At 40.0% G+C, this 18,825-nt stretch overlaps 1 protein-coding gene across 2 annotated transcripts; it reads left to right on the top strand.

Annotated features, from left to right (window-relative positions):
- Positions 1-5,909: 5,909 nt before the first annotated feature.
- lrrc8c (leucine rich repeat containing 8 VRAC subunit C) lies at positions 5,910-18,544 on the top strand. 2 transcript variants are annotated; one of them, XM_022192005.2, is made up of 3 exons: positions 5,910-6,231; positions 10,349-10,494; positions 15,223-18,544. In XM_022192005.2, the coding sequence occupies exons 2-3, from the start codon at positions 10,357-10,359 to the stop codon at positions 17,470-17,472; spliced, it is 2,388 nt and encodes a 795-aa protein (XP_022047697.1). In that variant the 5' UTR covers positions 5,910-6,231; positions 10,349-10,356; the 3' UTR covers positions 17,473-18,544. The 2 variants fall into 2 exon arrangements, with proteins under 2 accessions (XP_022047697.1, XP_022047698.1); XM_022192006.2 differs by having other exon boundaries at positions 10,352-10,494.
- Positions 18,545-18,825: the final 281 nt, after the last annotated feature.

Here is an 18,825-nt window from a genome sequence, read left to right on the forward strand (position 1 = left end):
CTCCACTTAAAGCAGTGTTTCCATGAAATTGTGGAGACTGAAACTAAGATACAATAATAGTTACAATACAAGCATCCTAGTTGACTAACACAATACACTGAATCTGCACTGTCATCCTGTGCAGCAGCAAGTGGAGGGAATCTAGAAATGCCCGATTGTCTCCAACAGCTGTGAAAGCTAACAGTATTCAAAACAAGCCTCTTGCGGAGAGAAGTGGAGTTTGGAGAGTTGGTAATTCACAAAGTTTAATATGATAGTGGACAACAGACAATTCTGAGATATTTTTACTTGAGTATTTCAATTTTCACCTACTTTATATTTCTACTTCATTGCGTTTCAGTGGCAACAATGTGCTTTTTACTATGTTGCCTTTAACTGAGAGGCTTTACAGTTGTGGCATAACTGTTTAGACTTTACCATAACATCACGTGTAGACTTATATTAGAAAATGCAATACCAAATGTTAAAACAGTGGCTCCAAAACATCTTTACCTTTGTTGCTTTTAGACCATTGTTGCCGCTTTATACTACAAGAGATACATCTGTGCTGTGATGTGGCTGAGGCTCCCCACTTGATCAGTCATACTGGCCCTAAACTCAAAACAATAAGTACAATTAAACAAAAAAGGTAGAGGCCACAAACAGAAGAGCATGCATTGTGAATTTGAATTTACAGACCATTGTTTCCATGTGTAGTTATGGAGCTCACACTGAACTACCCTTAACAACAAAAATCTGCAGCCTTCAGGATCCTCAGGTCAACTAGGTGAGAGACATTAAATCCCCAACAAGATCTCACATAATATAAAGGTTAAAAAGACCTGGATTCATCTGGAAATGTTGAAATTTGATGAAATATGTGCTTATAAGTGGTCTTTAGTAACTGGTTTGTGAAGAAATTAATATGAAATTATCGCTGATGAAGATGAGGATAAGTCAGTTTGTGTGCAACAGGAATTTGTACAGTAATGTGTAACCTATAAAGGAGCTCTCTGATCCACATTTTAACTTCTTAACCTTTATTTTTTTTGACAAAAATCAGCACAAAGTACAAACTGATTTACACAAATAAAATAAGTGAAGATCAGGCTGCAAACAAAATCAAATTTTAAAACTAAGTTTGATAATAACGAACATTGAATCTGTTGTTGTTTTAATCATCACTGTTATATTTGTAATATTCTGATAGATGCCCCTTATTTAAATGGTCCAGAAATCATCAGTATTAGTTGTGTGTTTGTCCCTGAAGTTGAACACATTTTTCTCTCCATGTTTGTATAACAGGACCTGACTGCTCAGTCTTTAATCCTTGGGACCTGCTGTCCGGCAGGATCACAATTACCGGTTTGGGAGGTTTATGGTTTATTGTGGCTGCTTTAGTGAAGTCGCTCACTGCAGAGTGACGGATACCAATGACACCATGGCTATCAAGATCTTCAAGAAGAAGACCAAGCAGCCCAACAGAGAGGTAGATCCTGAGTAGTAGTCTCACACATTTTATTACATTGCTAACATGAACTGACACTGAGCTGCATCGTCTGTCTAATGTCTTCTGTTTTCTCTCCAGCTTGACGTTCTGAAGAAGCTCTGAGGCCTGGATCCCATCCGCATTGTTCAGTTCTTCGAGCATTTTGACCACAAAGGACACACTTGTCTAGTTTTTGGAAAGCTCGACAAGAACCTTCATGAGCTGTTGAAGGAGAGACGTGGAGAACCTGTCCCACTTCATGTCATCAGACCAGTTACTCAGCAGGTACGTGGATTTGATGATTCTATCACCAAACAATGTCTCCAGATTTACAAAACATATCAAACCAGCATATCACCAACATCTGAACGTCAAAATTCAGTCTTTGTTTCTTTGTCTGGCCCTGCAGCTGCTCTCTGCACTCCACACTCTGAAGACTGCTGGCATCATTCACACAAACATCAAACCACATAATGTGATGTTGGTGAAGCAGGAAGACCAGCAGCCCTTCAGAGTAAAACTCATCGACTTTGTTTCAGCCATTCAAGCTGCTGAAGTTTAGTGCAGCTCTGTCATGCAGCCTGCTGGATACCGGTGGGTTTGAAGATTTGTCTTCCAGCTTCAGTTGCTGCTGCTTTTCTTTGTCTGATCTGATCTGATGTGACCAACAACAATGAACATGTAAAACTGTGCAGGAAGTCACCGTAATCCCTGACTGCTGTCTTCCTTCCTCAGGTCTCCTGATGTTCTTCTGGGCCTTCCTGTCTCAGAGGCAGTAGACATGTGGTCTGTGGGTGCTGTTCTGTCCACCATGTTCCTTGGTAGCCCACTGTTCCCTCAGAGGTGTCAGTATCACCTGGTATGTCCTCCAGTGTCCAAGAATTTATTAGAACAGGTTTACGTTGAAACTCAAATAGATGCAGAAGTGTTGATGTAGCTGATATTCTCTGTTTAGATGAAAACTCTGGGTCACCCGGAGGATGAGCTGCTGAGTGAAGGTACCAATACCCAGCTCTACTTTACTTCCACAGAGAACACATGGACACTGAAGGTATGAACGCCTCAGCTGAATGTGTTTCCTTTACATTGTGTCAAAATTCCTGCTGTTGTTTTTAACATATCAAATACATTCTCTTGTTTTCCAGACACCAGACACAGGGTGATCCAGATGACAGCGACCAAACCCGGACATGTGATTTCAGCAGCTTGGAGGCAAAAACAGCAGCAGATGACCCCATTTACATGCTGAAGGGGATGAAGGGGTATCAGCTGACTCCGGGTGACTTGGAATTCATTAAAAAGATGAAAGAAGAGCAACTCGTGAAGAGACTTGAGGGGGACTTAAAAGAGCTGCAGGAGCTGATAAAAATGGAAACCAATGGTAAAGGTACGAGCTCCTTAATGCAGTTTTGATGCTCTGTTAGAAGAATTATGTTTAGAATACTTATAGTACTTATGTTAGAAGAAATATACTTAGGATACTTAGAATAGAATACTTGCTTTTAGATTATCATTAATTTATCATTGAGTGACTGAAACGTATGTGCCTTTTGAACCATGTCTCTGTATGTATTTTAAACCATGATTCTATGTGTCCTTTGTACTCTATGGCAGAGACATGTAGCCACGGCACATACCGAGAGGCGACCAGAACTAGGCCTTCTAGATAACAAGACAAGCAGACGCAAATACCACATGTCTGCCTCTGAAGGTCTTTCTGTTAACATCTCACTGCTTGTGAAGCAGGTTTTTTCCATTGTCATCTCATACTGAGTCATGGTACCACCCATGGTACCACCCTCTATGTTACATTCCTGTCTGAAACAAATAAAAAGACGCAGGGGAGACACAGGCTCTTTGGAGTTGGGTGGCTGATGCTACAGTGTGTACAGCCTGTCTCTCTCCCCTTGCGGCAAGTAAAATACAAGAGCTCGAGTACTGTCTCTCCTTCCTTGTGCTGTCTCTGTGTTTTTCAGGTTTTAAACCCAACATGCTCACATGTCCAATGTTGCTATTTTCTGCAGTGCACAAGGGTCAGCATGGACACTCTGACTGATCTGTGGCTATGCAGCTCTGTACATAACAAACTGTGATGCACTGCCTTTCCTGATACCTTTCTATCAGAACCTGAATTAACTTCTTCAGCAATTTAAGCAACAGGAGTAGTCTGTTGGATAGCCAGATGAGCCAGTCTTCACTCCACACGTGCATCAGTGAGTCTTGGCCACCCATGACCCTGTCACCGGTTCACCACTGTTCCTTCCTTGGATGACATTTGATAGCTACTGACCATTGCAGAATAGGAACACACAACAAGATCTGCAGTTTTGGAGATGCTCTGACCCAGTGGCTTAACCATCACAATATGGCCCTTGTCAAACTCACTCATATCCTTATACTGCCCGTTTTTCCTGCTTCTAGACAAAATATTCAGTTGTTTCCAAATATATCCAACCCACTGACAGGTGCCATGATGAAGAGTGAAGAGATAATCAGTGTTATTCACTTTATGTACATATATATATATATATATACCCGGGCTGGGCCTGGGATCTTTCTGCATGGAGTTTGCATGTTCTCCCTGTGCATGCGTGGGTTTTCTCCGGGTACTCCGGCTTCCTCCCACAGTCCAAAAATATGCTGAGGTTAATTGGTTACTCTAAATCGCCTGTAGGTGTGAATGTGAGTGTGATTGTTTAGTCGTGTGACAGACTGGTGACCTGTCCAGGGTGTCCCCTGCCTTCACCCGAGTCAGCTGGGATAGGCTCCAGCATCCCCCGCGACCCTAGTGAGGATAAAGCGGTGTATAGAGACTGGATGGATGGATAATTAATAACTCTAAATTGTCCATAGGTGTGAATGTGAGTGTGATTGTTTAGTCGTGTGACAGACTGGCGACCTGTCCAGGGTGTCCATTGCCTTCGCCTCGAGTCGGCTGGGATAGGCTCCAGCACCCCCCGCGACCCTAGTGAGGATAAAGCGGTGCATAGAGGATGGATGGATGGATATATCTCCAGGGGCTTCTCTACACTTCAATGTTCCTCAGTCAACTCTAATGGAGTGTTGTGATGGTTGTGCACCAATAAGCCCCTATATGCCATCACAAAGAGTTTCAAGGTGGAAAATACAGGAGAACTTCCTCTGACAGTCATGTTGATGAATATATACATATATATATATATATATATATATATATATATATGAAGAGTTCATTTGCAAAAACAGTTAACTTCGTTTTCAGAAAACTCATTTTTTTTATTGTTTACTTGAGATAATAATAATAATATTAACACTAATAATTTATTTTTTCTCTATTTTGTCATGTATTTTACTACTGAGTCAACTACACTCAACTTCAGTTTGATTGATATTATCTCAAGTAAACAATAAAAAGTTTTCTGAAAATGTATCAAAACGGAGTTATCTGTTTTTGCAAATGAACTCTCCATATATATATATATATATATATATATGTGTGTGTGTGTGTGTGTGTGTGTGTGTATGCATATATATATATATATATATATATATATATATATATATATATATATATATATATATATATTATGGCATGCCGTTTAGGAAATTATATATATAATGAAACTTGATATATATATAATGAAACTCGATATATATATAATGAAACTTGATATATATATAATGAAACTCGATATATATATAATGAAACTTGATATATATATAATGAAACTCGATATATATATAATGAAACTTGATATATATATAATGAAAATTGATATATATATAATGAAAGTTGATATATATATATAATGAAAGTTGATATATATATAATGAAAGTTGATATATATATAATGAAAGTTGATATATATATATATATATAATGAAAGTTGATATATATATAATGAAAGTCGATATATATATAATGAAACTTGATATATATATAATGAAAGTTGATATATATATATAATGAAACTTGATATATATATAATGAAAGTTGATATATATATAGTGAAAGTCGATATATATATATAATGAAAGTCGATATATATATATATAATGAAAGTCGAGATATATATATAATGAAAGTTGATATATATATATAATGAAAGTCGATATATATATAATGAAAGTTGATATATATATATATATCAACTTTCATTATATATATATCAAGTTTCATTATATATATATCGACTTTCATTATATATATATCAAGTTTCATTATATATATATCAAGTTTCATTATATATATATCGACTTTCATTATATATATATCAAGTTTCATTATATATATATCAAGTTTCATTATATATATATCAAGTTTCATTATATATATATCGACTTTCATTATATATATAATTTCCTAAACGGCATGCCATAATATATATATATATATATATATATAAAAGACAGTGAGAGAGGACATACCTAATTCAATAAGCTGGGGCAAATGTACAACCCAGTATTCTGAGTTAAATGGTAAAATCCAGGACTTGGGTCAAACCAACCCAGAGTGGCTTCTGTGTGAGTATGAGTCTGTGTAATGCTCTTACAATTATCATGATTGTTACTCTGTGCAGATCAGTGTCAGCTGTCCCGGAGACAACATGCAGGCTGGAGGGTCTGCTGGGGTTTGTGCAGGAGTCCACGCCCCTCTGGTGACAGTGAATGCCTGCATGGTCCGGCTGAGGATCCAGGAAGGTTGGCGGACACAGAGGAAAGACGGCACATCATGATCCGAGACTCCATCGAGTAAAGGCTTCGAGTCCAACTCTCATCTAAAGGTAAGTAAGACTTTGATACGGATCACGATCTCTACAGGACACACTGCTGGTCACCGCTCACAGCACAATAGCGCAGTTTGTTTTTGGCGGAGCGCGTCACAAACTAGTTTCCACTGATTCCCGTTAGTTTTCTCTCAGACACATGAGCAGGGACTGAACACTGAGGGATCTGCGTAAAGGAAAGTGACCAGCAGAGCGTTTAACAGCGATCCGCAGCTCAGATCACCCTGAAAACCCCCATCATCAGTGTTTAAGGTCGGAGCTGGGAGCAGACGACTGATGGACTGTTTGTGCTGATATCAGGATGAATCACCAGCTGCTCTCACTGCAGGAGCTCTTCTTCCGTTTCACAGCAAAGTCTACAACAAAAGTGTGTCTCATTAAAGAAAAAGAAAAAAGAAACGAGTCTGTTCCTGCAATGCGGGTAGTTTTTTTCCATGTCCCTAATGAGGCAGGACCTTCTGTGTGCCTGGGGCTGGGTGTGTTCCAAACATGTCTGTTTTTGGATATCTGGGATTCAGACAAGTTTCCTGTCAGGAAGGGACGAGGATATGGCCTGCTCAGCTCTATTCAATGGCTGACTCATCCAGCGGCAAGACAGTAGTTTTCCTACAGCAGCTGTAGGCTTTCCTAAAGTCTCTTTCCTCCTCTTTTCTTTGTGGTGTTTCTTTTTATATATATAATGTCACCCTATTATTAGAGACTTTAAGGGTCCTGTGAGTTGTGGAGACCAACAGGGGTCGTGTGGTGACTCTATGTAACTATCAGTGTCAGAGGCAAACTTCAAAAATGTTGAATGAGAAATTCTGAACATCTACAGTGTATCAGTTATCTATTAGTTGTTTTGGTTTATTAACCCAGCACACAGAGTTTCTTCAAGTGTTTCCTTGGTTCTCAATATCTTTTTCTTCTGGTATACAGCTATGTAAATACATTTTTATCACTGATATCAGAATGTCAGTCGAAGGATGCCACTGTTAAGCTTCTATTAAACCCCTTAACAGACTGGAAAAGGTTTAGTCTCTAAATTTAAACAAAGCGCAAAATGGACACAGTCAATATCGTCCAAACACAACTGAAACAAGTTATTTTCTACTTCTTGTGAAGTTGTTCTCAGATATTATGAGTAGCTCTGAAATGTAGGATAATACAGCTGAACTCACAGCACATCATCTCTAAGTCATGTCTGTGGAGAGTTTGTCAGATCACACTGTGACTTTTAAACAGCAGAAACTATGAAAATTAGAACAGCTGTAATGAGAATTCAGCTATAAGTGAGAGAGCAGAAGAGAAGTCAACAGATGAAGTGCCTTCTGTGTGTTTTCTCTTTAGGTCCAGGCCTGAATGTCAGAATGTCTTTATCTAAATCAGATGAGTACGCCATCGTTTTGGAAGTTGAGCATTAAATTTCTGAACTACCTCTTTAAAATAACGGAATGCAGTTTGTGGTGCTCCCAGCATTATATAAGTAATATTTTCATAATAATTATCCCCATCCTTCAGCTATGCTTTGTCCCGAAGAGCACCATGTAATGGAAAACTGTTTTTAGTTACACATTGTTGAAGTTGTAGCAACAAATTAAAAACAAATATTGCAAGTAAAAGCCTTGCATCAAAATATACTAAAAGCAGTAAATGTTTGAAGCAAGGTTACATTGGAACCCCAGATTTCTGAGTATAGGGATGTAGCTTTGACAGATGTGGCCCTAATGAAGGACTGCGAAGAAGCTCATATGTTTCAGGGCCAAACTAGATGCTGGGCAGATGCTCTGTATTATGTGGTGACACAAAGAAGTAACAGGAAAAAAGTTTGGACGACATTTTTAAAAAATCAGCTATAGGTGGATTCAATCAAGGACCATCACAAGCTTGAAAAGCAGACGATTCTTTCTGTTTTTATAATTTCTAGTTCTAAAAAATAGCATAATTTTGGCAAGTTTTAAAAAAAGAAAATGTGCTTTTCAAACCCTCCAGTGAGTTTGGGGGTTCAGAGGGCTGAAACAAAGCATTTTATGCAGGAAAGGAGCAGTGTTTTCTGTGGGAATGAAGAACTTCCTTTTCTGTTGTCTTTGGGCTCTGTAAGCTTGCAGACATTTTACATGCACAAGAGCAACAATATCACACACTGTAGTTCAAACCAAATACAATAATATGGGTTTATGAAGTAGTTTTTCTTACATTTTCAGCAACAAAACAAAACCTCGCTGGGACAGATGTAAACAAAGGCACATACAGCTATTTGCAATGTTATATACAAACAAAGCTATGGGGCAAAAATGATTCAACCATCAATAGCAGGTTTAAACATTGCCTGGATAGCTGTTCTAAAACCTTCCTGTTGCTCTGACACTAAGGTGGAAGAATCAATAAATACATAATGTGTGAAAAATTTAATTGGACTCTGAAAAATATGACCTCTAAAAGCCCCCAGGCTTTTAGCGTCCTATTCAACAAAACCTAATCTTATTAATAATGGACTAAACTTTGAATAGAACAGTATTGACCTATTGATAGCAGCTGTCTCTTTTATGCTGTGGAGGTGCAGATGATAAAACATTGCACATCTACCACCTTCTGGATTATTCATCAAACTCAAACAGCATGGCCAGTATTCATATGTATATTTCATGCTGAGATGTTTTACTTTAAAAATCTCCATTGTAAGTGTTCATCACATGTCCTCTCAGTTTGAACACCACAGCCAATCTAAAGTCAGACAGACGCTTGAAACAGGATACTTGCAGCTGCAGCACTTTAGAGAAGGTGACCATAGAGAGTGTGAGCAGACAGCAGCATCAGGGAAACACCACACATTTTCATCCTGCTGCTCTTAACAAAGTCCGGTTGGTAATATTCTGTAAAGAGATTCATGGCTCCAAGACTGTATGCTGCTGTATGTACACAACCAAAGTGCTGAGATCTGGTTTTGGTTAGTTTTGTCAGTCATCATGTGCTCAGGTGTGAGACCACTTTGCAAACAAGTGGGCTTCTTGGACTGTGACGTTAATGTCCAAACACTTGTCACAAGCGTTTACAAAATGAGTCATTTATTTAGTGTTTGTGGGCACCGACTTTTAAATAATTACTTTGGAAATGTGCATTTGTGTAACGTCAAATTTCCTCTCAAGAGGTACTCATCAGGTTGAGGGAACATTAAGTACTGTATATGTCAGTTAATGTTTATCATTGCTGAGCTAATCCTTGGAGGACAAGAGGGAAAAGTAGAGCATTCAAAGCTCCTCTGGATAGTGGGGGAAGTGCTTGGAGCTAAATGCTAATAGCAGTGATAAATGTAGCAATTTCCTGTTTGTAACATTAGCACTGTAGCATGCACTGAACAGAAAAGATGGACATAGCTTTCAGTTTTAAAAAGTGAAGCAAGCATAGAAGTGCCCTTAACCTGCATTCTTTCTAACAGCCAGCATGGGGCGACATCTCTGGTTGCAAAAATAAGTCTGATTGGATAGAAGTCCATGAGGAAAATGGCCCAACTTCTTACTTGATCTGTTCCCTCCATAAACATTTTCCTGAAGAGCTTATGGTCTCACTTGCTAATTTCAAGCGTCCTTGAATACATGTTGTTCATTTAGTAAATCAGGGTCCCGCTTAGAGGAAAACAGTTGATAAAGCCAGGTATGTGCATGACTACTTTGTGATCGACAAATTGCTATCCATGGTACCTTTAAGTGCTCCGCCAGATCCAGCCCTCACTTGTAACATTTGATTTAAAAAGAGTTCTTTCAGCAGCAAGCCACCTGTAGCTAAGCTGCCAAAATACTGCAGATCTAGTGTTATTACCATCTTCATCATCTTGGTTTTGCATGTTGTTGGGGTAAAATCTATTAATAAGCACTAAACACTGAGGCTGAATGTGTTTGCAAATGGGTCAAGTAGTGGTCAAATGTGGCCTGATGGTGGCACTACATGCCAAATCAAAGGGTCACATATTACAATGCATTTAGAAGAGACCCTAAATTAAGGCTCATACATTAAACCGTTGTGAGCTGTTTGATTGGAACATCCTGTGAATTAGAGAATGGCAGTGTTTCACCTCTCCATGGCCATTTCATTTTTCCCATTGTCCTCGCTAAAAGTCTAATGTCCCATTCTTTCCCAGCAGGCATCATGATTCCTGTGATGGAATTCCGGCAGTTCTCTGAACAGCAGCCAGCGTTCAGGGTCCTGAAGCCATGGTGGGATGTGTTCACTGACTATCTGTCTGTAATCATGCTCATGATTGGTGTCTTTGGATGCACTCTTCAGGTAAGTACCAATGCTTCACCAAGACATCTCTACTTAAGGGAATGTAGCTCAGTTTGAACTCCAGCATGTTTATGAGGTAAAAGCAGCTGCTCGACATTTTTTTGATTAAATCTGTAATAATTTAATCTACCAGAGAAAGTCTATTGGCTCTCTGATGGAACATTACTGCACTGCCTTCTGCACTGGCACAAGCTCAAAACGCTAATTCTGTGCTTTTACAACCTGGCCTTCGTGCAGCAAAGGAAGCATTCAGCCCATCAGGAGCTCACAGTGGAAACATTTACCCACCCAGCCCCTTTTAGTAAACATCAGATTCCAAACTGCTGTGGCCTGCTGCTTGACTTCTCTCTCTGTGTGGAATAGGGACATTTTTGGCTGCTGTGAGGCTCTGTAGTGTAAATCCTGGAAATAATATGAAAACATTTTGAGAAAAACTGTTAACAGGATATTTATCAGGGTGGGATCAGCCATTGTTTCTCACTGTTACCATAACAGTGTTTGGACATGATCTAACAGTCAGTAAATTGAGTGAATGATTAAGTCTGTGGCCAAGTTTACTTTATAAGTAAATTTTTGTCATTACATTGTTTGACACAACAATCCTTTCATTTAGAGTTTAGTAGGAGAAACACAGATGTAGTTTGTAAAATTGTGCAGATCAGCTCATCAGAGACCTCTGCAGACTTGACTTTGTGTCTGTGATGTCTGCAGCACAACTGTGTTGCCCTTTGTAGCCAGTCTTTATAAATGTGCATTCATAGACTGCCATAGTTTCTTACCCTAAAATGGGTGGAGTAACTGAGTTTCAGCCATTCAGAGTGTACAGAATGTCTCTCACCAATGAACTGAAATGCTCATTTCCTGTTATTGGCAGAGGCAAGCAGCTGCCTGTTATTTACATTACAAGTAATCACCAAAGGAATTTGTTGTTTAATGATACTGACCTTTATACAGCACATTTACATGCACTCTAGAAAACAAATTACACACAACTAGCGGAGTTTATATCCATTTAGCCATCCATTTTATGCAGCTTTTTTCGATAGAGAGTCATGGGGGCAGGAGCATATGCCAGCTGACAGTGAGTGAGAGACCAGGTGTACCCTGGACAGATTCAGTTCGTTGCAGGGCTAACGCACAGAGACAGACACTCACACCTGCAGCCAATTTAGAATCACCAATTAGTCTATGCATATCTTTGGACTGTGGGAAGACGCCCGATCACTCAGAGGAAGCCCACGCAGGCACAGAAAGAACATGCAACCTGCACCCAGAAAGATCTCACCAGACCAGCAGGTTCAAACCCAGAACCTTCTTACAGTGAAGTGACAGTGCTAATGACTGCATCACCGTGCTGCCCTGCCGTTTACATACACTGCCATAACATGGTACATCTCTATGTACAAGCAGCAACTTCTGGTAACTTAACTTGAAATATTGTTGGTATCCAACACACTTACTGCATGTGCACCACATGTTAGGTTAAAAAAAACACCAGGATTGACTAAAGGTTCAAAATTCAAAGCAAAAACCGAGGTAAAACCAAACCTTATGGTAATAATTCATATTCATTACGTTTTGTATGTCTTCAAAAATTGGAAGTGTAAAATAAAAGAGAATCTTACTATACTTACTACTGCCATTCCTCATGACCTTTGACAACTAGGTGGCCCACCTGTTTTATAAGTCAGCAAGAATTTTATTTAGTTTCTATATAGAAACTGAGGAACCAACAATCATTTTGCTAACAATTTACACAATCCTGCCCCTTTACTGCCCTCTGCTTCCAGGTGAGACATTCAGAATGAGCAGCTGCCTCGCAGTCCCATGCTTTTATTTAATTTCGGGAGCTGCTTCTTTTATTTTAACTCTAAAATGTCTCAGCCAAGAGCAATTAAAACCAAATGTTTTGCTGTTTTGTTGGCTGCTGGAGTGAACTCAAGTGTTGTCATCTGCTACCTGTGTCTGTGGAGCTGAAGACCCAGTAGATTACTTTTATTTTGTCTTGAGAAAATCCTTAAAGCTGCTGTCCGGAGTTTGAATCGCAGCGTCTCCCAAAACACTGTTGGTCCCACCCTCCCTCTGATTTCGCCCCTTTATTTGTGCACGCGCGGAGTACATGAGAGGAGTGCCCGGAGTGCTGCAGCATCTTGCCTGTTTTGCTGTTTTCCCCTCTTCTACATTTAGTACATTTAGTAAATAATAAAGGAATTACGTTAGAATTCTGTATTGAGTCTAACTTGTCCTAATACCAAAATAACATGAATCTGTTAGGACGAATGAGTAAAGTTTCAATATGTGATTACACTCGTGTATCCCTCTCGATGACGTTGTTTATCAAACTTAGTGCATTTACGCGTGTATATGTGTTAGATTGTTTATTTATTTCTATCTAGAGTTCAGAATTGCATGACTCCTCTGACGAAGAGTATGTCCCAGACGCCCCAACATCTTCCTCCAGAGGTCGGGCATCTAAACGAAGCCGTCAGGCGGGCTATGGAGGCCGTGGTCGGGGAGCGACGCGAGCACCCCGAGCCAAAAAACGTCCTGCAGTCTCTTGGCCTGACAAGCCGTGGGATTGGTAACTTTTCTGGAAGTTGCTGAGCCCTGATGCTCTCTCCTCCACAAGCAAAACAAATGTGCGCGCGGTTGCGTAGTGCGTAGCTCGCCCACCTCTGCATCGGCTTGCTTGCTGTGCGCGTAACCGTTGATTGACAGCAAGACAAAGCGGAAGCTCGAACTTGATTGGTCGGCAGCAACCGGCGCTTTTTGGAATAACATGGGGGTCTATGAGAGGAAGGCGGAGCTCAGGAATAAATTTTCATTTCGCGTTATACTAACTTTATATTATAGTATCGAACTAGACTAACACATTTAAGCTTTGTTAAAAAATGATACATAAATTGAAAACAAACGGAAACTCCGGACAGCAGCTTTAATGTTAGCGCAGTGTGCAGCTAATGTTGCTAACATTGCCATTTGCTCTGACCGTATGTAGACAGATTAAAGCTATGTAGAAATTGTAACATTGGAGATTATGGAAAAGTTATGAGCAAACCGAAACCAACAAAGAAGGACCAGATGGGTTTTCATGTTACCTGTTGTGCTTCAGTGAAACCTCAACTCATCTGCTGTCTGAGAAACTCACAATGCATGAGTTATAAATAATGAATGTGCTGTGAATGCTGCAGTATTTCTATGTAAAATAATCACTCAGAGAGAAAGTTAGAAGCAATAGAAGGTCTTGGTCTCACACACTTATTCACATCTGCTGAGTGGTCAAGTCCTGCACCGCACACTGTCAGTCACAGATGCAGAGACTGTTTTCTTCCTGAAGGGGTCGTGGACAGGAGTAGCTCAGCTGCATGTAAAGCTACAGAAACAGCCTGTGTAGAACAAGACCAAAACCAGAGGTTGTACCGTCATGGTAAAAATTAATCATCTGTGTAGTATTCTGGTGAAAAATTGAAAGAAAAACACAATCTTGGGACATGTGAGGCTTTCAGTAATTTGACATAAAGGGGCAAACTATGGGTCCCAAAAAAATTTACATCATTTCACAGGCCAGTAATTTTGGCAATTCTTGTTGAAATAACCTCCAATTTTCACAGAATGTATAGAAACAGATAAAGATTTTATATTTAATGTTTTGTTTTTGCCCGGTTTCCAGGTTGAGCCATGTCATTCACTCCCAAAGAGAAGTCGTTTTAGGTCCTGGAATATGCTCGCACACAGTCACCCAAGACTGCGCAGAGTGCCTTCAATGCAAAATTTGGAAAAACTTCACCAACTGGCAAACAAATTTGGACTTGGTACCAAACATTTAAAGAGGAAGGCTGCTTATGCAGGGCTAAAGGATCTGGTAGACCATCATCAACATCAGCATATTCCAAGATGCAAAATGACTTCTCTTTAGGAGTGAACGGCATGGCTCAACCTGAAAACAGAATAAAAATGAAACATTAAATATAAAATTGTGATCTGTTTCTATACATTCTCTGAAAATTTCAGGTTATTTCAACAAGAATTGCCAAAATTATTGGCTTGCGAAATGGTGTCAACTCTTTTGGGACACCCTGTATACAGTGCCTGCTGGTTATGCAGTTTTTCAATGTCTGTATGTATGTGTGTACCAGGTGCAGTCAGAGGAGAGAATGTGTAGTGAAAGTACAGCGTCTCCTCAGAGTACAAAGGTTTCTGAATATACCAAATAGTTCAATTTTCCGCAGTAGATGTTGACCTATTTAGACTTCTGCAAGCTACACATGGTACTGCAGCAGTGATCTCTCCACTCTCCTGTCACTCAGTCCAACAGTAGCCATGCACTGAGCAAAATTTGAAGTGCTGTGGAGTTGTGTTGTAATGAAAGATGTTCAGTCTGAGTTGTAGACCCATGATTTGAAGGCTTATATGATACTGATTTGTAGTGTTATGACGGTGATAATCAAATTGCAAAGTGCTAAATCAAATATACAAGTCGGTTTCCTTTTTTTTTTTTTCTCAGATGGCTTTTTTCTGCAAGAATCCTCGACTGGGATCATTCAAATAAATACAGTGGTTGTACTTTTTAAAGCAGTTTTTCTTGCCTGCATGACATTTATGAAACCTGCTTACTGCTGAAGAAAGCTGACAGAAACCTGATTTCCTAAACATATTGACTGCTATGTCTAAAAGTTTGTTTTATGTAATTGTGCTAATCTTTCTGTTTATTTCTACATTTTGTTTTAGGTAATGCAAGATAAAATCATCTGCCTTCCTCAGAGAATATCATCGACTTCAGAGAACAGTAGTGAAGTGGAAGTGAAGTCACTGTTACACCTGCAATCCAATACCTCAGCTGTACCGAGAGAAATGACAGGCCTGAAGACTGATCTGGATCTTCAGCAGTACAGTTTCATCAATCAGATGTGTTACGAGAAGGCTCTGCATTGGTATGCCAAGTACTTTCCCTATTTAGTCCTCATACACACTCTAGTTTTCATGGTGTGTAGCAACTTCTGGTTCAAATTCCCTGGCTCTAGCTCTAAAATAGAGCATTTTATCTCAATGCTTGGAAAATGCTTCGACTCTCCCTGGACCACGCGAGCTCTGTCGGAGGTGTCTGGAGAAAACCCAGAAGAAAAGGACCATAAAAAGAGCAACACTTCAAGATCCAACATTGCTGTGTCTCCTGGAGAGGGCAGTCTGGAGAAGACACAGTCCCTCCGATCGATCCCGGAGAAGATTGTAGTTGAAAAGCCATCAGCAAGTGTTCTTGATAAAAAAGAGGGTGAACAAGCTAAAGCTCTTTTTGAAAAAGTGAAGAAGTTCCGTCTGCACGTTGAAGAAGGAGATATTCTTTACCTTATGTATGTTCGCCAGACTGTGTTCAAGGTGTTTAAATTCCTCCTGATCATTGCCTATAACAGCTCTCTGGTGAACAAGGTGCGGAACAGAGTACGTTGTGAAGTTGAGATCCAGGATATGACGGGCTATAAAGACTTTGAATGCAATCACACCATGGCTCATCTGTTTTCAAAGCTTTCTTACTGTTACCTTTGCTTGGTGGCTGTGTATGGATTAACAAGCCTTTACACCTCCTACTGGCTGTTTTACCGCTCACTTAAGGAATACTCCTTTGAGTATGTGCGGCAGGAAACGGGCATTAACGACATCCCGGATGTCAAGAATGACTTTGCTTTCATGCTGCACATGATCGATCAGTATGACCCGCTGTACTCTAAAAGATTTGCAGTTTTTTTGTCCGAGGTCAGTGAGAACAAACTGAAACAGCTCAATCTCAACCACGAATGGACGACGGAGAAACTGCGTCAGAGACTCCAGACAAACGCCAACAACAGGCTTGAACTTCAGCTCTTCATGCTTCCTGGTTTACCTGACACCGTCTTTGAACTGACAGAGCTGCAGTCACTCAAGCTGGAGATCATCAACAATGTCACCATCCCCGCCTCAATCTCTCAGCTGGAAGACCTTCAGGAGCTGTCTCTTTACCAATGCTCTTTAAAGTTGCACACAACTGCTACCTCCTTCCTCAAAGAGAACCTGAAAGTGCTGCGTGTGAAGTTCGACGACAACAGGGAACTTCCACACTGGATGTACGGCCTGCGCAACTTAGAGGAGCTCTGTCTCACCGGCTCTCTCAGCCCCGATGCCTCCAAGAATATAGTTCTGGAGTCTTTGCGAGAGATGAAGTGTCTGAAAACTCTCTCCCTTAAGAGTAATTTGACCAAAATACCCCAGTCGATTGTGGATGTTTCCAGCCATCTGCAACGGCTGTACTTACACAATGATGGCACTAAGTTAGTGATGCTAAACAACCTGAAAAAGATGACCAATCTGATAGAGCTGGAGCTCGTGCGTTGTGATCTGGAACGTATTCCTCACGCAATCTTCAGCCTGACAAGTCTGCAAGAGCTGGACCTGAAAGAGAACAACCTTCGTTCTATAGAGGAGATTGTCAGCTTCCAGCATCTTCGGAAGCTTACATGCCTGAAGCTTTGGTACAACGGCATCATGTACATCCCAGAGCATATCAAAAAGCTCGGCAGCCTTGAGCGCCTCTACTTCAGCCACAACAAGATCGAGATATTGCCCTCACACCTGTTCTTGTGCAACAAGTTGCGCTACCTGGACCTTTCCAACAATGACATCCGATTCATCCCTCCAGAAATCGGAGTCCTTCAGAGTCTGCAGTACTTCTCTGTCACCTGTAACAAACTTGAGAACTTACCAGATGAACTGTTCTTTTGCAAGAAGCTCAAAACGCTAAAGCTCGGCAAGAACTCGCTGTCCATACTCTCGCCAAAAATTTCCTACCTGGCTCTGCTGACCTACCTGGACCTCAAAGGGAATCATTTTGAGCTCCTGCCACAGGAGCTGGGTTGCTGTCGTGCTTTGAAGCGCAGTGGCCTTATAGTTGAGGAAACACTCTTTGAAACTCTGCCTTCAGATGTCAGGGACCAAATGAAGGCTGAGTGAGACGCCTTAATGTAGCCGCAGTGCCTGCTGTTTGCTCGATACAGAGCATTTTGTTTTATATGAAATCATTATCATACAAATGTATCACACTACTGGTAAGAGAGTTTAAGTTCATAGGTTTATTTTCAAAATCCTTAATGGAAGAAAAATGACATATTCATATATTGTTACACTGAGAGTGGCTGCGACAGGGACGTATCATCCGGCCACAAATCCTTTTTTAGAGGGGTAGTTTAGTATTTTGGGAAAACATGCTTACTTTCTTGCCAAGAGTTTTAGGAAAAGACACATATCAACCTCATACCTGTAGTGAATCTTTTCCGGTTTCTTTCCTCCTCTATGCCAGTAAACTGATTATCTTTGTCAAAACAAAACATTTGAGAGTATAATCTTGGCTTTTGGGAAACACTAATTGATATTTTTCACGATCTGCTGACATTTTATAGCTAGAACAACTAATCGATTTGAGAATTGAGAAAATAATTACAGATTAATCGACAATGAAAATATTAGTTAGCTGCACGGTGACTGTACATTAACCAGGCCAACTCTTTCCCCCTGCCGTCACTAAGCTTAGCTACTCCTCTTCTGGTTTCGTATACCAACATGAGATTGATGTTGAACTTCTCACTTATCTCTAGGCAAGAAATGAGCTGATTTCCCATAATGTTGAGGTACTTCTTTAAAGAACATCTGTCACTGCTACATAGAATAATATGAATGTAAATCCAAACTGAAGACCTCACTGAAGTGTTGGCCAGTAGCCTTATGCTGTATTGTACATATATTATGTTGCTCTTAAGAGACTGTTAGCTCACATGCACCGCAGCAGGGGAGAACAATAAAACAAAGGTCAGATCTAACACAAGGGCATAAGATAAGTTAGATAAACTAATCTGTATTATAGAGTGCTGACATTTTAAAGTGCATTAAACCTAAAGGACTATGTCATACTGGTGTTTTTCTTTGGCTGTTAAAATATGCATATGAAGTATGCAGCCGATAACAAACATGTATTTTCATAGGCAGTATTTTTATGTTGTTGAACAATAAAATTGGATTTACTTGTAAATGTCATTTGGAATTTATAAAAGTCCACTAAAAGTGTAGCAGTGCTGCAGTGTCAGAAAGGGGTAACTGCAAATTGCACCTTGTCCTATTTTCAGTTGTGTTGTGGGATAAGATACCACCTGCTGGCTGAGGAGGATTAATAGGAGCAAAGAAGATTAATCTATTATTAATCATCATGCATGAGGCACACATGAAAACAAAGTTGGTCTAAGGTTTCTATAACAACAATTTCCAGGTTATTAAAGAAAAACAAACAAGAACACAGGTTTTGACTGCAATCAC

This window comes from Acanthochromis polyacanthus, chromosome 4 (assembly GCF_021347895.1).
Source record: "Acanthochromis polyacanthus isolate Apoly-LR-REF ecotype Palm Island chromosome 4, KAUST_Apoly_ChrSc, whole genome shotgun sequence".
Taxonomy (NCBI): Eukaryota; Metazoa; Chordata; class Actinopteri; family Pomacentridae; genus Acanthochromis; species Acanthochromis polyacanthus.